Source organism: Gossypium hirsutum, chromosome A04 (genome assembly GCF_007990345.1).
Source record: "Gossypium hirsutum isolate 1008001.06 chromosome A04, Gossypium_hirsutum_v2.1, whole genome shotgun sequence".
Lineage (NCBI taxonomy): Eukaryota > Viridiplantae > Streptophyta > Magnoliopsida > Malvales > Malvaceae > Gossypium > Gossypium hirsutum.
Genome location: NC_053427.1, coordinates 66,098,469 through 66,125,330, shown reverse-complemented (window position 1 = coordinate 66,125,330; position 26,862 = coordinate 66,098,469). Strand labels below are relative to the sequence as shown.

The window sequence follows — 26,862 nt, the reverse complement described above, 5'->3', positions numbered from 1 at the left end:
AACAAATTGTAGCGATAAAAAGGACTTTTTTTTTAAATACATTTTGATAATTTAAATATCTAATTGAGAAGAATAAAAAAAAAGTAAAAATTTAATTATTTTTGTTTTGAAGTTTGAGCAGATTTTACATTCTTAAAACCAAAAGTTTTTTGAAAATAGAGAAATTTAGTTCAATTAATTTAACAGTTATGATTGGTTTAATTGGTTTGTTAATTAATTAATATAATCATTATTTTGAATTTATAGTTGTAACTGATTCCTAATTCAATTCATCCAAGTCATGGTGTGTGTAAAAGAAAAAAATAGGGATAGTTAAGTATGAACTCATAAATTAAATCAATCAAGTTTTTTTTGCTATAGTTGACCTGCAATTCAAACAATAAAAAACTTGAATTTAATAAAAACTTGCAGTAAAAAAAGTGAAATACGATTGTAATTTCAGTACTTTTGGAACTCTCTTGTACTTCTCCTTTGGGCCGATCACATTTTTCAATGAAATAAAGCTCAACCAAAACTAGACCATAAGTTGTGGGCCAGTAACTTGGGCTTTGTCAAAATCAAGTTCTGGCCTAAACTTGGATTCTGGGTCATTACAAGTTTCTTTTGTGAATCTGTTTTTATTGGGTCTGAAGCAAATCAAGGCCGAACCTCATCCATTTGAACCATTGATCATCGAATTTGAAGCGTGGAAGGGGAAGAATAGATTTTTTTCCTTAGCCGAGCTTGGCTTCTTCTTCTTTATCTGCAAAGTTCAAAGCTTTTGAACAAAGTAAAAATAAGGAACACATACCCAGAAGAACCAAACAAGCAATGTTTAAGGTTACATTGTAGATAAAACAAATAGTTACTTTTGCATCCATGGAAGCTTCAAGGAATTTGCTTTATTCTCCTCCAACAATTTCTCCAAGAACCCAACTCAAAAATTCTGTCTTTTCACCATCACCTTCTTCAGGTAACGTATATTTCTAGCATTAGAACATGTTTTCTTTTGATTCTTATCGTTAGTACAATACCCAGTTTTCATTTACATGTTTTGCCTTATTGGGTGTTTGAATTATATTCTTGTTAAATCAGCTTTCCTGGGATTTTCGTTGTGAAGCATTTTTGTTCCTTAAGGATCTTTGTATGATTATTATTGGCATTGGAAGGGAATTACAACTGGAAACTTACTGTTACTACAATGGTCAAATGCCTAAATTCAACTCTTTTAGCTTGCAGTCTTGTAAAGTTTTTGAATACATGTTGTCGTTTATGTACTTGTTTAGCTTCTAGGTTCCAAATAAAAATGTATATAGATAGATTAGAGAACTGCCTATAATGTGGTCATGCATGAAAGTATGTAGTTTACTCTCAAGTGCTTTCAGATAAGGTTCCTATGTTATTCAATGTACTATTATGCAGTTGCGTTGTTTCATCATGAGCAAGCGGTCCCTGCTGCGACTTCTATTCCGATTACTTCTGTAGCTAGGCATTTTCCTACATCAGTTCTCTCACAAGAGCAGCGGGATGACTATAGACCACTACCTGTCTTGCATTTACTTAAGGAAGATAAAGCGTACTCGGTGAGACTCCTGTTTTATCTTTGCACGACATATATCAAGATGTAAGCTAAACTTTTTATGTTTGCATAACGGTAAATGTTGTTTCCCTCTGGTTTTATTGATATATTTTCTCAAATATTATTTTGGCAACTCCTTACTTAGCATACCGCAGTTTACTTTATTACAGAGAGAGACAGACAAGCTGCAGATTGGGAATGGGCCAACACTTCAAGAAGAGAAGGCATCTGACAACATTGGCCAGCAGGAATTTGAACAGCAGTTGCTCCAGTGGCCTGATTTAAGGCAATTGTAAACAAGCTAATTCTGATTTATTGCTTCGTTTGTTAAAACAGTTGTGAGTGTAGATCTTTCCCCATTGAATTGCATCCTCATGTTTCTTTTTCCCCATCACAGATTGGCACTCTTGGAATTAGGGGAAAATCCATCATCTTCCTTGAATATGCTGTCTGTTGCAGCTGATACCGAGACCATGACTTTTGAACCAAGTAATGTAGTTGCCCTTGCTAAGAAAGCATTGTCAGCTTCTAAAAAAGCTGCATCATTGGCTGAGGGCCTCGAATTAGAACTTGATGATTCACTTTCTAATAGGTTAATCTCTGTCTTGTCTTAGTAGCTGGACAAGTGTTCTCAGATAATCTGTTGACTGCTGATACCTAATGCTATTGCAGCTTGGGGTCTGTTGATTCCTTTACTTTGCCCGCTGAGGAGATAGCGGTTGCAGTTAGGTCAACCAAACGTTTAGAGAGGCAGTCTAAACGAAGGAGGGTGCAACCTAAAGTTGTGATATGTGAGACATACAGTTCACAAAGGAAGGATGTAAGAAGAAAGTCGAGCGAAGGTTCTGATCCCAATGATCCCCTTCGGTTGTTCTTGTGGGGTCCTGAGACAAAACAACTCTTGACTGCTGAAGAAGAGTCTGATTTGATTATTCAAGTTCAGGTGTCTTTTTTCAATCCTGCCTTTTCGTTTTAAAGCAGGGAATTAGGAAATGTTTGGTTCTTGAGAGGTCTTACAGTTGGTTTCTGTAACACCTACAGGATTTAAAGAGATTAGCGAAAGTAAAGAGTAAGCTGCAATCTCAGTTTGGGCGTGAACCAACCTTGGTTGAATGGGCTGAAGCCATGGGTCTAAGTTGTTCAGCCTTGCAGGCAGAACTCCAATCAGGCAAAAGGAGCCGGGAAAAACTGATCCATGCGAATTTGCGCATGGTGGTTCACATTGCTAAACAATATCAGGGCCGTGGTCTTAGCCTTCAAGATCTGCTGCAGGAGGGAAGTATGGGTCTTATGAAAAGTGTTGAGAAGTTCAAACCACAAGTTGGATGCCGATTTGCCACCTATGCCTACTGGTGGATAAGACAAACAATTACAAAGTCTATAATGCAACATTCGAGAACCATCCGTTTGCCGGTAAGTAAAAAATTTATGCTTGCTTAACATGTATGACACAGTCACCTAGACACGGAGCCATGCATTATATTTAAAAGTGTATAGTTTTTCTTCCTTTGCTTTCTGGTCATTTTCTAAAAGAATAATATTGGATAAGATAATATCTCTCCAAGTTTTAGGAGATCTTATAACTTTATTGTGTGTCTAAGTGAGACAAATAATTTGTTAAATATTAGAGACAACATTATACGAGCAAAAAACCTACTTCATATTCTCAGGAGAATGTATATGGCCTATTGAGCAAAGTGTTGGATGCAAAGAGATCGTGCATTCAAGAAGGAAACCATTATCCTTCCAAAGAAGAATTAGCAAGACGTGTCGGGATTACAGTTGAGAAGTTGGATAAGTTACTGCTCTCAACAAGGATGCCACTTTCTATGCAACAGCCTGTGTGGGTGGACCAGGATACCACTTTTCAGGTAAAACTCCCTTTTTTTGCTTAACCCCCCCTGCAGCAACGTCTAATTTTCATGCAAAAGGGTGTTTTTTCATTTTGGAAAAACTGGTTTTTTAGTTTTAACCATGGTCATCTAATCATGCTAGGTTTTTTATCTCATCATGATTGCAGGAGGTAACACCAGATACTGGTATTGAGATCCCGGATGTCAGTGTGGCAAAGCAACTGATGAGGCAGCATGTCCGCAACCTTCTAAGCATTCTGAGTCCGAAAGAAAGGAAGATAATCAGGCTAAGATTCGGTATTGAAGAAAGTAAACAGAATTCTCTGTCGGAGATAGGAAAGATGTTCAGATTATCAAAGGAAAGGGTGCGGCAGTTAGAGAGCCGAGCATTATACAAGCTCAAGCAATGCCTGGTCAAACAAGGTCTTGATGCATATGAAGATTTGCTTGTTTAGATATAGACAGAGACACATTCTTTAGATTTTACCGGTTCATTCAGGGGCAAGAGGTTAAAACGCTCCAATATTGTAATCTAAGAATGATGTTTTTTTCTTCTTTCTTTTAGCTAAACAAATATAATAGATTGTTATCTCTCCAGTGTTGTCTTAAATTGAAACTTGGAACCACCGAAGGTTGACAGACTATAAGGTAAAAAACGTGCTTAAAATCCATTTTACAATTATGTTAAATTCTGTTGTATTGCTGTTACGATATGATTGGTTACTTTGATAAAACACTGTATTTCATTAATGGTAATTCTGCAATGTTCTAAAGACTGTCAAATCAGGCTAAAAAATATGGCAGTTGCTCAAGTCAGTTACTTTTTCTCTCAAATTCTCTTTTTCGTTAATTTCTTTGTTGATTCTTTTTTCCCCCTTTACTTCTTCAATCCTTTTTTAATTATTTTGAATTTGATTATGTTTATGGTATTAGAGCATATTTAATTTTGCATTAATGGTTGATGATTTATTTAAGATGAAATGAGAAATATTATAGATTTAAATTTGATAATAAAATCAAAATTGTAGCTGAGGCAGAGCTAGATGAATTTTATTATGAGTTGAGAGCTGATTTCAAAAAACTTTAGGGCTTACGAGACTCGAATGGGAGGAAAATGAAGGTAAATCATCACTAATAGTGTCACTAGAAAGGCTTTCATCTTCATTAACCTTGGTAATTCACTATTCCTTTGATTTGTGTACGCAATTTAAACCGGAGTGTCCTAAGTTGGGGGATAAGGGTTATAAGGGTTGGTTTATAAAGTTAGAGCAAATATTTGAGGTTAGAAAGGTGCTTGAGGTATCCAAGTTAGATTTACCAAGTTGAAGTTAGAACAAATCTCAAGGAGGGTTTGACAAATTGAGATGGGATACTTATATTGAACAAATGAAGGACTGTTTTGTGCCTATTTTGTTACTAGGGAATTTGATGATCCGATGATCGAGCTAGTGACCCTGAAATATACGCGTACTATAAACTAATATCATGAAGCTTGTGATGAAATTCTAAAGTCCCTTAAACTCTTTGATCTATGCCCTAAGCATATTTGTTTGTTAGTAATATGAAACTCGACATAGCTCAAACCATTCGCCTTTTCAACCTAAATCTTTTAACCAAGACTTGCATTTGGTAAAACAATTAGACTTGCATTTACTCCTAAATCAACTCAAATAAATTCTTATGTTAGTTCCTACAACAATTCTTCCAACACCACGAGACAACATAACCTACCACTTTACTTCCTACACTTAAGATTCCACAAAATCCCAACTTGTTAAACACAATTAAGACCAAACCTTTGAAACCTTCAGCTAAGACTATGAACTTCAATACTTCAAACATTAAGAATTCCAACAAACGTCTCATTCTTGTTGAAATGGAAGAAAGGAAGAGGAAAGGCTTCTACTATTGTTTTGGGCCAAATATACACTTGATAACAAGTGTACCAAGTTGTAACTATATCGGTTGTTAATTGATGAGACTATAAAAGAGGGAGAATAATAAGAATTCTTGGATTCCTAAGGCAATTTAAAGCTGTTATTAATGAATAATAAGGAAGGAAAACATCTTATTATTACATTGTATGTTATACTCAGTACAATGGATTTCATACTAAGAGAGCAAGGGATTATTGAAAAAGAACCTTGTTGGATTTTGGCAGCACACATAATTTATTGAACTACACTATGACAAATAGATTTAGGTTAACAATTAATCATTTGTGTAGTGTTAAAGTTATATTAGCTAATGGTGAAATTCAAATTGTAGTAGGTAAGTTATGATAAGTGGTTAGTACATGAATTTCATTTAAACACCAATTTCATGATCTTACCACTAAATGGTTATGCCATGTTGTTTGGCATTTGATGGATGGTGTCATTAGGACTTATCGCTTTGGGACTTCCAAGCCCTCACTACGTAGTTCTAGTTTGGAAGAAAACATTACAATCACAAGGCAGTTCTTTTGGAACTTTGGAGTCCATGTATGGGTAGAAAATTGAGAGAGTTTCACAAACAATGTCTGTTGCTGATATTATGAAGCCATGTAATTTGTTATGGTCAGACATTGAACAAGAACATCTCGTGTTGATGCACTCCATTGTTAATAGTTGATATATGGATAAATTGAACCAATTGTTAGAGTAGTATAAAGATCTTTTCGAAGTTCCATTTAACTTGTTACCAGGATTATAGGATTCTCTTGCATGATGAAAGAAAAATTGTAAGAGTTAGGACTTACAAGCAGTATATTTTTCAAAAGGATGAAATTAAGGACTTACAAGCATTATATTTTTCAAAAGGATGATGTAAGCATTAAATTTTTGTCCGACTAGAATTCGTGTTTAATTTACAAAATTTCAAAAAAAAAAATAAAAAAATAAAAAAATTGCATTTTGACCCCTAAACTTTTCTTTAAATTTCACTTAGACCCCTAAAATTTCCTTAAATTACATTTTAACCCTAAATTTTCTAAAAATTACATTTAGCCCCAGAAGTTTTGCTGCATTTTTGATTTGGTCCTTCAGACAGATTACGTGATTTGGGGCACCCACTTCCTAGATTTTCAGGCCAAAAACATGAGTGGTTGTTCCTTCTTCACCCACTACTTGCAAATGGCATAAAAAAGAAGCAAAACGGTAGAAATAAAGGAGGAGACCACACCAAAAAGAAAGGATTCTCCCATTTGAGAAAAAAGAGCAGCAAAAAAAATTCCAGCAAAAAAAATTTCTAGCAAAAAAAAAACCAAAAAAAGGAACATTCAGCAATCTAAGCAAGAAAAAACTTCAATATCCGGCAAGCAACCAAGCAACCAAGGACTAACCACCATTAACACTACAACCAAGCTCCCAAACCGAAACCCACTCTAAATACCCGAGCCAATCGATTATAAGCCACCCCAAAACCCAAACCTCAACTACCCATAGCTTGATTTCACGTGGCGCATACGATGGCTGTTGGTGGCGCGCACGGTGGAAGGAGAAAGAGGGGTTCGGCGGCTTGAAGCTTGGATCTCTTCTTTCTTTCTTTGTTTGCTACTGGAGATTTGTTTGTTTTGGGGGGGGTTAGTATTAAAAAAAGAAATATTTTAGCTAATGGGTTGGTTTATGTAAGGTTTGATGAGTTAAATTTAATTTGGGTCAATTAGTGGGTTGGGTGATGATATATTAAGTTAGTGGGTTGGGTTGGTTGTGTTGGATTATTAAGTTAGTGGGCTGAGATTGGTTTATGTTGGGTTGAAGTAATTTGGATTTTGTATATTTTATGTAGATTTTATTTGTAATTGGTCTAAACAAAAATTGGTCTTAAAAAAAATAAAACAATAAAAAAATATTAAATTTTAAAATGGTCGGGTCAACCTGACTCTATTGGCGGCAATCTGATCCGGTTAAGATCACCCACAAAGGCCCATTTCAACAACCCGAGAAGAAAAGAGATTAATTTCAATAATCCATAATATTGGGGCTTCGGTATATTCTTACCTTTTTTTATTATTATTTACCTATTTCGAATTTAATATATATTTTTTTATAACTATATTATATACATATATAGATTTTGTACATATCATTATTTTATATTATTGTTGTAAAAAAAATTTATGTATATATTTTTATGTACGTTTCCTAATATTTTCTTTTATTGTAGATATTATTACTATTATTATTACATACTTTTATTATATGCATATATATATTTATGTATTTTTATATACATATTATTATTATTATTATTACCAAATATATCATTTTTTTCCTATTTTATTATTAGTACATGATTTGTTTTTATTTTCCTTTTTTGTAAATATCATTATTATTGTTATTCTAATATTCTAGTATTCCATGTTAATATTTTTCATTAATGAAATCATTTTTTGCGTCGTTTATCTATTTTTAATTTCTCATTTTAGGAATATTTTTTCTCATGTTTTAATTAATTTCAATAAATAAGGTAATGTTTCGCATTTTGGAATATCGAAGAATTGTGCCCTAACTTACGGGGTTTCGGTTCTCTCGTTGGTTCTAAATAGTTAAATATCTTTTTGAGTTTTGAAATACACGGATTTCCAATTTAAATTAAAAGACGATCTTGTGCTCAGGAATTTATGGTATTGTGTCCTAACTTACGGGATGTGATACTCCGATATCTCGGGATAAGGAAATCTTTAAACAAATTGATTTAAGCCAATTCAAGAATTTTAAAATCAGTATTAATAGAAAAGATCGTATTTCAAGTCCCTTCCCGATTTTTAATTTTTGACATTAAAACACTAACTAATCAATTCGGTACCAATTTTTGGGCATGTCGAGGGTGCTAATCCTTCCTCTCACGTAACTGACTCCCGAACTCATTCTCTCAAGTTTCGTAGACCAAAGGCCCTGTTTTAGTAAACTAAAATTGATTTATTAAAACAAAGGTGATCCGATCACACCTAATAAAAGATTGGTGGCGACTCCCATTTTAATTTTCACTTTCAAACAAAGTCGATCCCCGTTTTCAAAAGAATGGTTTCGATAGATCGTATTTCAAGTCCCTTCCCGATTTTTAATTTTCGACATTAAGACACTAACTAATCAATTCAGTACTAATTTTTGGGCGTGTCGAGGGTGCTAATCCTTCCTCGCACGTAACTGACTCCCGAACTCATTCTCTCAAGTTTCGTAGACCAAAGGCCCTGTTTTAGTAAACTAAAATTGATTTATTAAAACAAAGGTGATCCGATCACACCTAATAAAAGATTGGTGGCGACTCCCGTTTTAATTTTCACTTTCAAACAAAGTCGATCCCCGTTTTCAAAAGAATGGTTTCGACAGCTTGGCGACTCCACTGGCGACCTCGAGAGTCGAGCCTTAAATTGATTATTTTTTGTCTTTTGTCAAAAATCGAAAATCGGTTTTAAATTTACTGCATTGCATGTTGTCTGTTATTTTCGCGACTCTCTTCATAATATGCTTGCTTTAAGTGGTTTAATTCTTTAAGGGATCTTTGCATATCGCATCATTGGTCAATTTCACCCTCTTAAGTGGAAGTGAAAAACTACTCCTTCGTGAGGTCTTCACCTCCGTATAGGATAGTGGATCGCTTTCGGGATACATCCGTACCTGCGTCTTCGTGAGGTTTTCACCTCCGTATAGCCGTAGGGAAATGTATTCCCCTGAATCGAACTCGGTCTGTATGAACCTATAATGGGTGAGGATCGAGGAATCTGCTGGTTCAGGTACCTTTACTTTAGAACCAAATTACATGTAATGAGCCATAGGAGCCTACCCTAGGTAGAACCACACCGAACCCTAGTGGTTACCTGATTAGGTGCTTATTTACTCCTTATTTGCTTTGAATTCTATTCTTTGTATATAATACTGACTTGTTGTATTTTGATTATTTTCGCATGACATTTCATCATAAAAGGGTGTTGATTTACGTCCAGTTACTAATTAGAAGAGTTTAGCATGGAAAAAGGATTTCTTGATAGAGTGGAGGATAATACGGCCGTCCGAGTGTGGTCTGAGAGAACGCAACAGGAGAAAGGAGATAGTTTGACCGAGGGATATGAATCAGAGTTATGGGATTTCACTCGCATCAGTGTGACTCAGAATGACCTGCAAGAGTTAAAGGATATATGGAATAGTTGGAATGGCGAAGTCAAACAACTCTTTTACTGTAACTACGGTGACTTACCCTATTTGCTCGATGTAAAAGTGGACAAGTACTTGTTTCGGGCCCTCGCGCAATTTTGGAACCCCGCTTACAGTTGCTTCACTTTCGGAGGAGTTGATTTAGTACCTACGGTGGAGGAATATATGGCGTTACTTAATTGCTCGAAGATTCAGGCTGATAGGGCTTATTCAAGACCTGTCAACGTCCCTCCCTTTTTGAAGAAATTGATGAATATCACAGGGATGAGCGAACAATGGGTTACGGCCCGCATCAAGCAAAAAGGGGATAGTAAATGTATTCCTTGGAGGAATTTGAGGGACTTGATCCTTGCACACCCAGATTCAAAGAAAAGGTTGATGTTTTTGCCTTAAGCATCTACGGTTTGATCGTCTTTCCTAAAGCACTTGGACACATAGATGAAGCTGTCTTAGATTTATTCGATTGACTTGATAAATGTACCACACCCGTTCCGGTAATCCTAGCAGAAACTTTTTGATCCTTGAATGCATGCCGGAGAGCGGGCGAATGAAGATTTATTGGTTGCGCACAGCTTCTTTTAGCTTGGTTCCATAGTCATTTTTGGAAGGTGGAGAAGGTCTCCTATCGGGTATTCTTTAAGGATTATTTCCCATTAAGAGAATTAGTGGCCACATCGAGACGGGACGACATCTCTGAAGAGAGGTGGATAACTATTCTCCAAAATTTACGGTCCGAAGACGTTGAATGGAGGGCTCCATGGTTGATTCCTGACGAGATCTTATATAGGTGCGGTGATTTTGACTGGGTCCCTCTGGCTGGAATATGGGAAACCGTTGGATACGCTCCACTGATGGTGTTAAGGCAGTATCGATCAAGGCAGTTTATACCGGTGACACAAGGGTTGGCACAATGTGAGTTCCCCTATAAAGACAACAATTATAAGAAGAGGGTTCGCGAGATATCAGATGCATGGAACCAAACTCGAAGAATGAAAGGATTCACCGCAGGCCCGATGACGACCCCTGAGTATGAATGGTGGTGGGGTAGGAGAGTCAACGACAACATCCCTCGGCAAAATCAAGGGAACACTCAACCAATAGAGGAGCATTTACGGGTCATCCCATCCGAGTTAGAGATCATTAAGCAAGATTTTGAGAAAAGAAACTCGGAGTTGGGGAAGAAGATAGAGTAGCTAAAAGAAGATAAAATGAAGTTGGGGTTAGACGTCGATATCCACAAGCTAGAGGCCGAGAAGTTAAGGAAAGGAAAGAACAAGGCCGAGGAAGATTTAGATAGTCTGAAAACCGATTACAAGAAGCTTCGTATAACGATAAAAACTGCCGGATTAGGTAAAACGTCGGAACAATAGCGTCAAGAGATTAAAGAGGAAAAGACTAGAGCCGACCATTGGGAGAAAAGGTTTCAAGATGCCCGAGTACGAGAGGACACTCTGAAGAAGAGTTTGTTAGAAACCCAAAACGAAAAGGAGAAGTTACGAGCTCGGGTGGCTGAATTGGAAAGATTACTTCAGCAACATCATAGCCATAATTCGATAATTAAACTGAAGGCTAGTCTGAGCAGGATCGAAGAGTTGAAAGGGAAAATAGAAGAACTCGAGACCGCACTGCGAGATAGCAAAAGTCAAGTGGAACTTCTTGAGACAAACAATGACCATTACAGAGAACAGTTTCACCACTCTCAAAATCAGATTAGAGATAGAGACTATGTCATAAGCGAAGCTATAGCTCAGGTTGATATATTGAGTTTGAAGTATGAGTCAGAATCAAACCGAGGCCGAAGCTTAGCTTGCCTTCTTAGGAAAGTTAAGACTTTGGGCATTAGGGCGAAGTCGTATATCTAATCATCCGTTCTATGTAAAGAAAATTTTCTTCTAATAAAGTTCTTCTAATGAAATTCAATTGGAATCAACGCCTCTTTTTGCATTCATTCATTGCATGTACATGTCCCATAATTATTTGCTAAGGTTAAAACATACAATTTGCAGTTGTAATACCACAAGACTGAAACCACGTCATTCGTATAGAACGCGCCGACAAGCTAGAGTAATGGAGGCCGAATTCAACGAAAGGATTGAGAGGATGGAAAGAATTCAAATGGAATTAGAAGAGCAACTGGCCAAATCACAGCAAGAGACAAGAGACCTAATGGTGAGATCCCGAGAAGAATCGCTCGAACAAAAGGATCAAATGGCCAAGATAATGGAAATGATGTCAGCTTTAGTTAAGGGAAAGGGACCTATGAACTCTGACGTTGTGGAACCACGGTTAAGGGGTAATCTCGATCAAGATCCGCCCCATCCGCCAGGATTTACTCCCCCGCACACCCAAGCAATACAAAGAGGATACACTCAATGGGAACCTACAGGCCCGGAGCAATGACCTGCACCACCTGTTAACTTGGGACAAGGAATGTTCGTGACGAACCCAGGGGCTAGTCCTGCTGATCCATTAGTTCCAGATTTGGACGACCCAGCAAAGATAGCTAGGCTGAAATTAGATAATCATGATGTAAATGAGAAGTATAAGAGTCTAGAGGAAAGACTCAAAGTGATAGAAGGCACTGAAGTCTTCTCCGCACTAGGTGCCAAAGAACTCAGTTTGGTTCCCGATCTAATTTTACCTCCGAAGTTCAAGGTGCCTGATTTTGAAAGGTATGATGGGACAAGGTGCCCAAAAGCACATCTCATCATGTTCTTCCGGAAGATGACCGGCTATGTGAACGAAGATAAGCTACTCATACATTGTTTTCAAGATAATCTAGCAGGATCGGCTCTTCGGTGGTATAACCAGCTTAGTAGGGAAAAGATCTGATCTTGGAAGGACTTGGCATTAGCGTTCTTTGAGTACAAGCATGTATCGGATATGGTGCCAGACCGGATGACCTTGCAAATGATAGAGAAAAAGCCGTCAGAGACCTTTAGACAATATGCGCAGAGATGAAGGGATGTCTCGACCCAAGTGGAACCCCCATTAACAAAAAAAGAGATCATCGTTCTCTTTATCAACACCTTAAAAGCGCCGTTTTATGACAAACTAGTGGGAAGTGCCACGAAGGATTTTTTGGATATTGTAATATCCGGTGAGCTCATAGAGAATACCGTCAAGAGCGGTAGAATGGAAGGTTCAGAATGTTCAAAAAGGGCAGCGCCTATGAAGAAGAAAGAACCAGAAGCCCACATGGTGGGAACGGGAAGCCGTTATACCCCTAATCCATATCTAAACCAACCCCGACCTCGAAATTATCCACCTCCAAATTTCTATTATCCCCCTCAAACCCCTTACTACCAAGCACCTCCTCCTTCCTACCCCGTATATACCACGAACAACCAAAGACCCGTCACCACATTCCCACAAAACACGGTATCTGCTCAAAGCCAGCCCAGAAATGAACCAAGACCAACAAGGCCTAATCCTGAGAGAGCGCAATTTACTTACATCCCTGTGTCGTATGAGGAATTGTACCCAAAACTTTTGGAGAAACAGCTGATTTCTCCCCATTACATGGCACCCCTTAAACCTCCATACCTAAAGTGGTACGAGTCAAACACTAGTTGTGCATACCAAACACTAGTTGTGCATACCACGCCGAGAACCAGGGGCATTCCATGGAGAATTGCCTAGCCTTTAAGAGGAGAGTTCAAGGGCTCATTGACGCAGGTATCCTACGATTCGATAGTGCCAGTAACGCAACTGGGAACCCATTCCCTAACCATACCGAAGGAAATGTGAGCACAGTAGGGAAAGAGGACGAATAGAAAGTTAGAAGATGTGTTTCGGAAATAAGGACGCCTCTGCAGAAAATATGGGAGGTACTGGTTAAGAAAGGATTGCTTTGTCACCCCGATAGAATTCTCGGAGAAGAAGGTCAAGGTTTTTACAATTTTCATGGAATTGTAGGACACGATATTCAGTCATGTGAGGAATTTAAAAGATTACTTCAAGACCGGATGGATAATAAGGAGATTAAGGTCCTTAATAAGAGAGAAGAGGCCAACGAAAGAGAAATATGCGCCTCTGACAGCCAGTCATCAGGTCCCCCTTATAGCGCAGATCGACCATTGGTAATTTATTATGACGCGACGAAGGAGCCGGTGAAACCAAAAATGATAATCGAAGTACCGTCTCCTTTCCCGTACAAGGACGAAAAAGCCGTACCATGGAAATACGACGTCAATATCGTCACACCTGAAGATGAAAAACCCAAAGCCATGATTGAAAGTGTTGGGGAGGTAGGTCATTTCACTCGTAGTAGAAGATGTTATTCGAAAGAGGTCGAACCGGTAAAAAAGAACAGTGACTGGAAGCAAAAAGGGAAAGCAGTGATGCATGAGGCCGAAGTTGAGCAAGAAATTCCACCGGTGCAAGAAACTAAAAAGCCTGTGGATGAGGAGGAAGCACAGGAGTTCTTAAAATTTATCAAACACAGTGAATACAATGTGGTGGAATAATTGAATAAGCAACCAGCACGAATCTCGATTTTATCTCTGCTGTTAAATTCGGAGCCACACCGGAACGCTTTGCTGAATGTGTTGAATCAAGCTTACGTGGTAAATAATATATCCGTTGAGAAGCTTAACAGATGGGTGAATAATCTAAACGTGGATAATTTCATTTCTTTTAGTGATGATGAAATACCACCCAACGGTAGAGGCTCAGTGAAAGCACTGCATATTACGACTCGCTGCAAGGGCTACATAATACCGAACGTGCTCATCGATAATGGGTCGGCACTCAACATTATGCCTTTGGCTACGCTTTCCAGAATTCCGATGGATCTGTCCCATTTAAGGCCCTGTCATTTTACGGTAAGGGCATTCGACGGGACAAGGCGTGAAGTCATGGGAAAAATTGAGATCCCTCTGGAAGTGGGTCCCTACATATATGATGTCGAGTTCCAAGTCATGGACATTACACCCTCATATAACTGCCTTTTGGGAAGACCCTGGATCCATTCTGCTGGAGCGGTCCCATCATCCCTCTATCAAAAGGTGAAATTTATCATGGATGGTTATTTGGTCACTGTCGAGGGAGAAGAAGACATTGTCGCAACTATCTCTACTGATGCGCCATACCTTGAAGTGAGCAAGGACGCAGTGGAATGCTCCTTCCGATCCCTTAAATTCGTCAATGCCACATTCGTCATTGAGGGAAACAAAATTCCCGTGCCTAAATTGTCGAGAAATACTAGAATGGGTGTCAAGTTGTCTGTAGGAAGGGGAGCTCGAGCGAGAAGAGGTTTAGAAAGATATCTGCAAGGAATAGTCAGGGCTCTAAAACCAGTGCACCACAAGGCCCGATACGGTTTGGGGTTCCAGCAGGATAGGCGTCAAAGAAGAAGACAGTGGAAGAAAGATCAAGAAAGAAGGATCGCGGGAACCTTAGGCCGAGAACCAGAATGGGAGCCTATGGAATTCCCTCCTTTGTCAAGAACATTTACGTCTACAGGAATGATATACCCGAGGCAGGAAAATGCACAAGGCACAATGTTAATGATCGAAAAGGGTTTTTAGAACATCAGTATAAATGTCATTTACAAAGGAGCTGACACAAGTAAAGATATCTCAAGGATACGCCTTTGTCTCCCGGGTTTCATATTGAACAATTGGACTGCCGAGGACCTTCTTGTAGTTTATAAGTCTTCAGAGTAATGCTCAAACATTAATATTCTATTGTGTCCTTAGACATAATAGAATTCTTTTGTAAGAGCTTGCATTCGCTCTTTATCATTCAAATGAATATCAATGAAGATGCATTTTGTCACGATCTTTTGCATTATCACTAATTTCATAATCATTTTCTCATTTCATAGCCTATCCTTACATTTGCCTCATGCCATGCCATAACATTTCGTTTTTTGGTTCCAATACTGGGATGCCCCTCTATAGTTTCCTTTTTCATTCAACTTTCAGGTGCTCAGATGTCAACAGCATGAACAAACCCGTTACGAGTCCTGAAATCGATTTTGAGAAGGCTATTTGTTTAGGAGAATTCAAAACCGAAGAAAATGCTAAACACTATGTCTCGTCTCCTGACTTGCTAAGAATGGTGGAACAAGAGGATAAACAGATTTTGCCTCATCAAGAATCTGTTGAAATAATAAACTTGGGAACTGAAGAAAGGAAGCAAGAAGTGAAGATTGGGACCTCTATTTCAGGGGGCACTAGGCATAATTTAATTGCTTTGCTCCACGAGTACAGAGATGTATTCGCATGGTCATATCAGGACATGCCAGGATTGGATGAAGATGTAGTGGTCCATAAACTCCCATTAAAACCAGAATGCAAACCCATTCAGCAAAAGCTAAGAAGGATGAGACCTGAGATGCTATTGAAGATCAAAGAAGAGGTCAAAAAGCAATTCGATGCGGGTTTCTTACAAGCTTCCAAATATCCAGAATGGGTGGCTAACATAGTCCCGGTACCAAAGAAAGACGGTAAAGTACGAATGTGCATGGATTATCGTGACCTGAATTGAGCAAGTCCTAAAGATAATTTTCCCTTACCACACATTGATACGTTGGTGGATAACACAGCAAAGCATTCATTGTTTTCTTTCATGGATGGATTCTCGGGGTATAATTAGATCAAGATGGCCGCTGAGGATATGGAGAAAACTACATTCGTAACAATGTGGGGAACATTCTGCTACAAGGTGATGCCATTTGGGTTAAAGAATGCTGGGGAAACAAATCAGAGGGCTATGGTGATGTTATTTCATGACATGATGCATAAGGAAATAGAGGTCTACGTAGACGATATGATCGCTAAATCCCGAGGAGAAGAAGAGCATGTAGTGAACCTGAAGAAGTTGTTCGACAGACTGAGAAAGTTCCAGCTGAAGCTCAATCCGGCCAAATGTACATTTGGGGCTACCTCGGGAAAATTGCTAGGTTTCATTGTCAGTGAAAGCGGTATCGAGGTTGATCCAGATAAAATAAAAGCCATTCAAGAGTTGCCACCTCTGCACACACAAAAGGAAGTCAGAGGATTTTTAGGGAGGTTAAACTACATCGCCCGATTCATCGCTCAACTTACCAACCAATACGACCCAATTTTTCAGCTTCTTCGAAAACATAACCCGGAGAATGGAATGAGGAATGCCAAATGGCCTTTGATAAAATAAAAAATATTTGTCTAGTCCTCCAATGCTGGTACCGCCAACTCCGGGAAGGCCATTGATATTGTATTTGACTGTGTTCGAAAATTCAATGGGTTGCATACTGGGGCAACACAGCGAGTCAGGAAAGAAAGAAAAGGCGATCTACTACCTCAGCAAAAAGTTCACTGAATATGAGGCAAAGTATTCATCTATTGAAAAATACTGTTGTGCTCTGGTTTGGGTAGCTCGGAGACTCAGGCAATATATGTTGTATCATACGATATGGTTAATCTCAAAACTTGACCCAATAAAATACATGATGGAATCACCGGCACTCTCAGAAAGAATAGCACGATGGCAGATCCTCCCATTGGAATACGACATTGCCTATATAAGTCAGAAGTCGATAAAGGAGAGCGCAATAGCTGACTTCTTAGGCACTCGAACAACGGAAGAATATGAGCCAGTGAGATTTGATTTCCCGGATGAAAACTTGATGTACGTTACAGAAAAATAGTGCGAGTCATCAAAAGAGAAAGCATGGAAGATGAGCTTTAATGGTGCATCGAACGTATTGGGACATAGGATTGGAGCAGTCTTAGTATCGCCAGAAGGGAACCATTACCCATTCACTGCTAGGCTAAACTTCTTCTGTACCAATAACATAGCAGAATATGAGGCTTGTATCATGGGACTTCATGCAGCAATTGGACGAAACATCAAAACTTTAGAGGTATACGGAGACTCAGCCTTGGTGATATACCAAATCCGTGGAGATTGGGAAGTGAGAGATTCGAAACTGGTCAAATATAGTGATCTAGTGGCAGAGCTGATTAAAGAATTCGAAGAAATAACTTTTAATTACCTCCCACGAGAAGAAAACCAATTGGCTAATGCCCTGGCTACTTTGGCTTCAATGTTCAAAGCAAACAGAGAAACATAAATAATGCCTCTTCAAATGAGCATATATGAAGTCCCTGCACATTGTTTCAGCATTGAAAAAGAGCCAGATGGATGACCATGGTTCCATGATGTCTTAGAATATATCAAGAATCAAAAGTATCTCGAACAAGCAAATGAGAACGACAAAAGAACAATCAGAAGAATGGCAACGAGATTCGTTCTTGATGGGGATATCCTGTACAAAAGAGGAAAAGATCAGGTGCTCTTGAGATGTGTAGATGCTGTTGAAGCCAGAAAAATACTTGAAGATGTCCATGAAGGAATTTGCGGGACACATGCCAATGGTTTCACTATGGCCAGGAAGATTATGAGACTCGGTTATTACTGGCTGACGATGGAAAGCGACTGCATTAATTTCACACGAAAATGCCACAAATGTCAAATTTATGGTGATAAAATTCATGTAGCCCCTTTGCCCCTTCACGTCATGACTTCTCCGTAGCCCTTTTCTATGTGGGGCATGGATGTTATAGGGCCAATTTCCCCAAAAGCTTCTAATGGACACCGATTCATTTTTGTGGTTATTGATTACTTCACAAAATGGATAGAAGCCGCTTCATTTGTCAAGGTGACGAAGACTGCAGTTTGCAAGTTTTTGAAAAAGGAAATCATTTGCCGATATGGTTTGCCTGAAAGAATCATTTCAGATAACGCTTTGAATCTAAACAACAAGATGATGAAGGAAGTGTGTGAGCAATTTCAAATAAAGCATCATAACTCATCGTCCTATCGCTCGAAAATGAACGGAGCTGTTGAAGCGACCAATAAGAACATTAAGAAGATTATTGGGAAAATGACCGAGATATATAAAGACTGGCACGAAAAGCTACCATTTGCTTTGTATGCATATCGCACATCTGTGCTGACATCTACGGGAGCAACTCATTTCTCTTTGGTCTATGGAATAGAGGCTGTACTACCCATCAATGTTGAAATCCCCTCTTTACGAGTCTTAATGGAGTCGAAACTAGAGGAGGCAGAATGGGTTCGAGCTCGATATGACCAGTTAAACCTCATCGAAGAAAAACGTTTAAAGGCAATTTTTCACGGACAGATATACCAGAAGAGAATGATCACGGCCCATGAAAAGAAAATACGGCCAAGAGAATTCCACGAAGGAGAACTCGTACTGAGAAAGATTCTTCCAATACAGAAGGACTTACGAGGAAAATGGGCACCAAATTGGGAAGGACCATACGTCGTAAAGAAGGCATTCTCGGGCGGAGCTTTGATTCTCACTGAGATAGATGGGAAGGAGTTACCGAATCCAGTGAATTCAGATGCTGTGAAGAAATATTATGCCTGAAAAAAATAAAAAAATTTCAAAAGAAAAAAGGGATCAAGGTGAAAACCCGAAAAGGGCGTCTTGATTAACACAAAGGATTAGAATGAAAACCCGAAAGGGCATTCTAATGAAGCAAACCCGGGTTTAAAAAGTAAGGCGGTTGAACGGTGAGTCAAACAGTGAGACTACAGCATTTGAAGCATTTTCAGTAGCTCAAAATCTTCTACGCAAGAAGCCATGCTTGAAAAGATTCTTGATAAGAAACGTGGAAGAGTTCATGTGTTGAACATCTAGAGCATTTGTATCCGTTGAATGCAATCCCTTTTCTCTTTATGACACTTTTTCACTATCATTGGTTAATTTTCTTTGTTTGCTACATTTGAAATAAATAAATGTGAGGTATCCCTTTATTCCTACATGACCATTTTCATGTATCTCATTATGTGGTTTATTTAAATGATAAATGTGAAATGACATACTCTAGACAAAAGAAATGTTGAGCATTACCCGGATAAGAATTTGATAAGTACAAGAGTCTCAAAGTAAGGACAAAGTTCGACCAGGGGCATCTGAGAAACGTTGATTACTTGTAAAAACTTGAGGATGGGTACAGGGCCTAAATAGAAAGTCAAGAGCCGAAGAAATGAATGTAGATCATCACAAAAAAAATCGTGATGAAAAAGGACATAAGACAAACATGCCAAAGGCGCATAGCATAATCATGTAGGCATAAAGGCATTTAAGACAAACATATGCATATCATGATAACGTTATGCATGACATCTACAGGTACTCCAGTAGAGCGAGAGGACGTGATGATAGCTGTACTGAATTAAAAAGACACCTGAGTTCCACCAGATAACATGTTTTGGTATTCTGATGTTTTTATTTCTATTTCAAAAAAATCAACTCATATTGCGAGAGGTGAGTTGAGCCTCAGGACACGCTGAGGTAATTTCAATTTCTGTTTTTCAAAAATCAACTCATATTGCGAGAGGTGAGTTGAGCCTCGGGTCACACGCCGAGATATTTTCAATTTCTATTTTTCAAAAAAATCAACTCATATTGCGAGAGGTGGGTTGAGCCTCAAGACACGTTGAGGTATTTTCAATTTCTGTTCAATTTATGTCTTTCAAAACAATCAACTCATATTGCGAGAAATGAGTTGAGCCTCAAGACACGTTGAGGTATTTTCAATTTCTGCCTTTTAAAAAAAATTAACTCATATTGCGAGAAATGAGTTGAGCCTCAAGACACGTTGAGGTATTTTCAATTTCTATCTTTCAAAAAAATCCACTCATATTGCGAGAGGTGAGTTGAGCCTCAAGACACGTTGAGGTATTTTTAATTTCTGTCTTTCAAAAAAATCAACTCATATTGCGAGAGGTGAGTTGAGCCTCAAGACACGTTGAGGTATTTTCAATTTTTTTCTTTCAAAAAAATCAACTCATATTGCGAGAAATGAGTTGAGCCTCAAGACACATTGAGGTATTTTCAATTTCTGTCTTTCAAAAAAATCAACTCATATTGCAAGAGGTGAGTTGAGCCTCGGTTCACATGCTGAGGTATTTTTAATTTCTACTTTTCAAAAAAATCAATCAACTCATATTGAGAGAGGTGAGTTGAACCTCAACTCACACCCTGAGATATTTTCAATTTCTGTTTTTCAAAAAAAAATCAACTCATATTGCGAGAGGTGAGTTAAGCCTCAGGTCACACGCTGAGGTATTTTCAATTTTTTGGCTTTTTTAAAAATCAACTCATAATTCGAGAGGTGAGTTAAACTTCAGATAGCATCCCGAGCTATTTTCAATTTCTTGTTTTTCAATAAAGAATAAAGATTGGACATTTGAACAAAATTTAGTGCTTTTAAGTCTTTGCACTATCCTTGTTTCAAAATGATGAGCAAAGAGGGGCAGCTGTAAGCACTAAATTTTTATCCGACTAGAATTCGTGTTTAATTTACAAAATTTCAAAAAAAATAAAAAAATTGTATTTTGACCCCTAAACTTTTCTTTAAATTTCACTTAGACCCCTAAACTTTCCTTAAATTACATTTTAACCCTAAATTTTCTAAAAATTACATTTAGCCCCAGAAGTTTTGCTGCATTTGTGATTTGGTCCTTCAGACAGATTACGTGATTTGGGGCACCCACTTCCCAGATTTTCAGGCCAAAAACATGGGTGGTTGTTCCTTCTTCACCCACTACTTGCAAATGGCATAAAAAAGAAGCAAAAGGGTAGAAATAAAGGAGGAGACCACACCAAAAAGAAAGGATTCTCCCATTTGAGAAAAAAGAGTAGCAAAAAAAATTCCAGCAAAAAAAATTTCCAGCAAAAAAAACCAAAAAAAGGAACATTCAGCAATCTAAGCAAGAAAAAACTTCAATATCCAACAAGCAACCAAGCAACCAAGGACTAACCACCATTAACACCACAACCAAGCTCCCAAACCGAAACCCACTCTAAATACCCGAGCCAATCGATTATAAGCCACCCCAAAACCCAAACCTCAACTACCCATAGCTTGATTTCACGCGGCGCATACGATGGCTGTTGGTGGCGCGCACGGTGGAAGGAGAAAGAGGGGTTTGGTGGCTTGAAGCTTGGATCTCTTCTTTCTTTCTTTGTTTGCTGCTAGAGATTTGTTTGTTTTTTGGGGGGGGTTAGTATTAAAAAAAGAAATATTTTAGTTAATGGGTTGGTTTATGTAAGGTTTGATGGGTTAAATTTAGTTTGGGTTAATTAGTGGGTTGGGTGATGATATGTTAAGTTAGTGGGTTGGGTTGGTTGTGTTGGATTATTAAGTTAGTGGGCTGAGATTGGTTTATGTTGGGTTGAAGTAATTTGGATTTTGTATATTTTATGTAGATTTTATTTGTAATTGGTCTAAACAAAAATTGGTCTTAAAAAAATAAAAAATAAAAAAAATTAAATTTTAAAATGGTCGGGTCAACCTGACTCTATTGGCGGCAATCTGATCCGGTTAAGATCACCCACAAAGGCCCATTTCAACAGCCCGAGAAGAAAAGAGATTAATTTCAGTAATCCATAATATTGAGGCTTCGGTATATTCTTACCTTTTTTATTATTATTTACCTATTTCGAATTTAATATATATATTTTTTATAACTATATTATATACATATATATATTTTGTACATATCATTATTTTATATTATTGTTGTAAAAAAATTTTATGTATATATTTTTTATGTACGTTTCCTAATATTTTCTTTTATTGTAGATATTATTATTGTTATTACATACTTTTATTATATGCATATATATATATGTATTTTTATGTACATATTATTATTATTATTACCAAATATATCATTTTTTTCCTATTTTATTATTAGTACATGATTTGTTTTTATTTTCCTTTTTTGTAAATATCATTATTATTGTTATTCTAATATTCTAGTATTCCATGTTAATATTTTTCATTAATGATATCATTTTTTGCGTCGTTTATCTATTTTTAATTTCTTATTTTAGGAATATTTTTTCTCATGTTTTAATTAATTTCAATAAATAAGGTAATGTTTCGCATTTTGGAACATCGAAGAATTGTGCCCTAACTTACGGGGTTTCGGTTCTCTCGTTGGTTCTAAATAGTTAAATATCCTTTTGAGTTTTGAAATACACGGATTTCCAATTTAAATTAAAAGACGACCTTGTGCTCGGGAATTTATGGTATTGTGTCCTAACTTACGAGATGTGATACTCCGATATCTCGAGATAAGGAAATCTTTAAACAAATTGATTTAAGCCAATTCAAGAATTTTAAAATCAGTATTAATAAAAAGATCGTATTTCAAGTCCCTTCCCGATTTTTAATTTTCGACATTAAGACACTAACTAATCAATTCGGTACCAATTTTTGCGTGTGTCGAGGGTGCTAATCCTTCATCGCATGTAACTGACTCCCGAACTCATTCTCTCAAGTTTCGTAGACCAAAGGCCCTGTTTTAGTAAACTAAAATTGATCTATTAAAACAAAGGTGATCCGATCACACCTAATAAAAGATTGGTGGCGACTCCCGTTTTAATTTTCACTTTCAAACAAAGTCGATCCTCGTTTTCAAAAGAATGGTTTCGACAGATCGTATTTCAAGTCCCTTCCTGATTTTTAATTTTCGACATTAAGACACTAACTAATCAATTCGGTACCAATTTTTGGGCGTGTCGAGGGTGCTAATCCTTCCTCGCATGTAACTGACTCCCGAACTCATTCTCTCAAGTTTCGTAGACCAAAGGCCCTGTTTTAGTAAACTAAAATTGATTTATTAAAACAAAGGTGATCCGATCACACCTAATAAAAGATTGGTGGTGACTCCCATTTTAATTTTCACTTTCAAACAAAGTCAATCCCCGTTTTCAAAAGAATGGTTTCGACAGATGAAATTGAAAGAAAAAGGGTAAAAGAGATAAAGGATAAAAGGGTTTATCAAAGAATGTTGTACTACTTTTACTTCCCCTATAGTCATGGTGAAGAAAAAGGATGGGTCTTGGAGGCTTTGTGTACTATAGGAAACTGAATCAACTCATCATTAAGGATAAATTTCCAAACCCTATGTAAAGGAGTTATTAGATGAATTAGCAAATGCTACAATATTTTTGAAGTTGGATATCATTAGCTAAGGATACATGAGGCATAGATTCATAAGGTTGCCTTTTGAACCCATGATGGCCATCATGAGTTCTTAGTAATGTCATTTAAGCTCACTAATGTACCCTTTATGTAACGCCCACACCCATGCCCTATGCTGGGACGGAATTACGAGGTGTTACCAACCTTGAACACATGCATTTCTACATTTCTGAATAATCAAGACCTGGACAATTTAAAACTTTGTTTAAACTTATTCAACGACCTATGAGACTCCAAACATTCATTTAAAAGCCAATAGGGACCAATTTGGGTCCTTCAATGAACTCTGAAAAATAGCACTAGACATAGGGCCATACGCCCGTGTGGAAGGGATAACACGCCCGTGTGACCAATTCGACATGGTCGTGTTGTTGGCCCGCGTGGCTCACACAGACTAAGTATATAGGGACACGCCCATGTCCTTTACCCGTGTGGAATTAATTTCAAATTCGAACCTCCAGGGGTTTTCACATGGCCTAGCACATGCCAGTGTCCATGGTTCGTGTTCCTCACACGGCCATGACATGCCCGTGTCTTAGCCCGTGTGCAAAAACCTGGACATTCTGTTTCTAACGTCAGCAATTCTTAAGGGTCACACGGCCAAGGCACACGCTCGTGTGCTAGGCCGTGTCTTTCACACGGCTAAGACACACGGCCGTGTCTCTGTCCGTGTGTTTACTACTATGCATACTGACTTGAAATTTTTACGTGCAGAGGACACACGGCCGGACAACACGCCCATGGGGCTGACACATGGCCTAGACACACGCCCAGGTGTATACTTGTGTGGACAACATAGGGCTATTTATCAAGCCCTTTGCCACCCTGAAACACAAAATAATAACACCAGTCATGCTAAAGATCATCGAAATATGATTCACAAATCCAACAATCATATCTAAGGCATTTGCACATTTCATATTTACTAAAATAACCAACAAATTACCCATTCATGAAATAACCTCTTGTATTCATGTAATAACTTTCAACTTAAACCATTTTCGTAGTCTTAAACAAAATGAATCAAAATGCCAAAATAAACACACACAATTGGCCAACTAACAATGACACAAATTCTAAAGTCAGGGTCCTATACATGTCATAATCAAAATAAATAGATCTAATTATACCAAGTACTTCGATTGATAGTGTGATCGATGTCTCTGACGTCTGTTGATCCACGAGCTAATTAGGCGGCACTATAAGAAAATGGAAAGAAATAAGGTAAGCATAAAGCTTAGTAAGTTGCATGAAAATAAATATAGTGGCAACTTTACCAATCTTCATCATGCTCATAATACAAAAATAGGTATAAACACAACTTACTCATCACTATTCAATACCATTCACATAGCATATACTAAGCTCACATCTCATACATTCAAATCGGTACCTGTACCACTCACAACATGGTTATACTTTTCTCATTAAACTTAAACTGTAACTCTCGCCGTTGAACCATTTAAAATACCATCGGATATTCACTAAGCCTCAAACACAGGGTATAATTCCGATGCCATGTCCCAGACATGGTCTTACACTGACTCATCCATCAAGCCGATGCCATGTCCCAGACATGGTCTTACACTAGCTCTCACATATCTGTGCTGATGCCATGTCCCAGACATGGTCTTATACTGACACATTTTGTAGCCGATGCATGTCCTAGACATGTCTTACACTGGCTTACATCTCGAGGCCGATGCATGTCCCAGACATGTCTTACACTAGCTCTCATCTCAATGCCGATGCCATGTCCCAGACATGGTCTTACACTGGCTCACAAATGACCCGAGTGTCATGGCACGAATATCCGATTTATTTTCTAAGGTTTGAACGAGAGTTCTACTATCTCAATATTTATCATACATAATCATTTCCACAAACAAGCAATTTATGTTATATCAATTCAAACACATATAATAACATTATAGTCGCATTATTTACATACAACTTACCTCGATATACAAAATGTAGATTACTCGTTCGGCTTAGTCCACTTGCTTTGTTTTTCCCCAGTCTAGGCCCAGATTTTACAATTCTTGATCTAAAATGATAAAAATTCACAATTTTAATCATTTTAATGGTCTAGGTACTCAAAAAATTATAATTAGGTAAAATGACCATTTTGCCCCTATACTTTTACAAAATGACCATTTTACCTCTAGATCTGAAAATCGATTTTTATTAAATTTCTTCATATATTAAGCCTAGACGAACCCTTTTTACTCTTATAGAAACCCAAAATTTCCATTATTTCTCACATTTACTATCTAATTTTTCAACTTATGCAAAATGGTCCCTAGTTAGGGCTTCCATGAAAATTTCTTCACAAAAGTTATTTATTTCACAACCATTACTCATATTCTTCCATAAAATTTCAGAAATCAACATGTCTACTATCATGGAAAAACTCTAGACTTTCAACCATTTTGCAAAATAGTCCCCTTGTTAGAAAGCTCATGCTATAAGGACCTCAAAAGTACAAAAATATTCAAGAAAAGCCCCCAAAATCATTTACTTGCCAAGGTTTTAAGTTGCTAAAATTTTGAATCTCCAAGAACTCTATAATGGCTGATATTTTTGGTGGTGGAGAGAGGGTATTGAGAAAGATGATAGCTAGCTTTAGGTTTATTATTATTTTATCCTTTTTGTCACATAATATTTGACCATCCCTTAATTTAAGGCTCCATGTCCAGCCACTAATATAATATTGGTCTATTTGCTCAATAAAGACCTCTAATTTAATGTTCCATGACTATTTGACACTTTTAGCTATCTAAATAGGACTTTTGCACTTTATGCGATTTAGTTCTTTTTCACGATTAAGCTCACAAATGCTAAAATTACTTCACCAAAATTTTTATGCACTAATATAAACATGCTATAACTCTAAAATAATAATAAAATACTTTCTCTGACTTCAGATTGGTGGTCTCGAACCACTATTCTGACTAAGCCCAAAATCGAGCTGTTACACGTGACATTTTAAGGGTTAGTGAACTTCATATTTAAAGCCTTTTAAGGAAGATGGATTTAGCAAGTTTAGATGATATTTTGATATATTCATCAAATTGAGAATTATATTTGGTCCACTTGAAAAAAAAAAGTCTTTTATGGAATAAGGCTACATCAACAACACCTTAAGAGGAGCAAATTTGAATTTAAGATTAAGGAGGTGGATTACCTTAGTCACTTGATCAATAGAGATGGGGTAGTTATGGATGTTAATAAAGTCAAATACATAAGGGATTGGGCAATTCCAAAAACAGTTAAATGTTGTGGAATGATAC

The 26,862-nt window shown here is 37.5% G+C and overlaps 1 protein-coding gene across 4 annotated transcripts; it reads left to right on the top strand.

Annotated features, from left to right (window-relative positions):
- The first annotated feature begins 622 nt into the window (after positions 1-622).
- Positions 623-4,008, top strand: LOC107948374 (RNA polymerase sigma factor sigF, chloroplastic). Of its 4 annotated transcripts, none has more exons than XM_016882897.2 (8): positions 623-952; positions 1,402-1,562; positions 1,729-1,844; positions 1,956-2,150; positions 2,231-2,501; positions 2,600-2,971; positions 3,229-3,429; positions 3,579-4,008. In XM_016882897.2, the coding sequence occupies exons 1-8, from the start codon at positions 859-861 to the stop codon at positions 3,864-3,866; spliced, it is 1,698 nt and encodes a 565-aa protein (XP_016738386.2). In that variant the 5' UTR covers positions 623-858; the 3' UTR covers positions 3,867-4,008. The 4 variants fall into 4 exon arrangements, with proteins under 4 accessions (XP_016738386.2, XP_016738385.2, XP_016738383.2 ...); XM_016882896.2 differs by having other exon boundaries at positions 650-952; positions 1,729-1,850; XM_016882894.2 differs by having other exon boundaries at positions 650-952; positions 1,714-1,844.
- Positions 4,009-26,862: the final 22,854 nt, after the last annotated feature.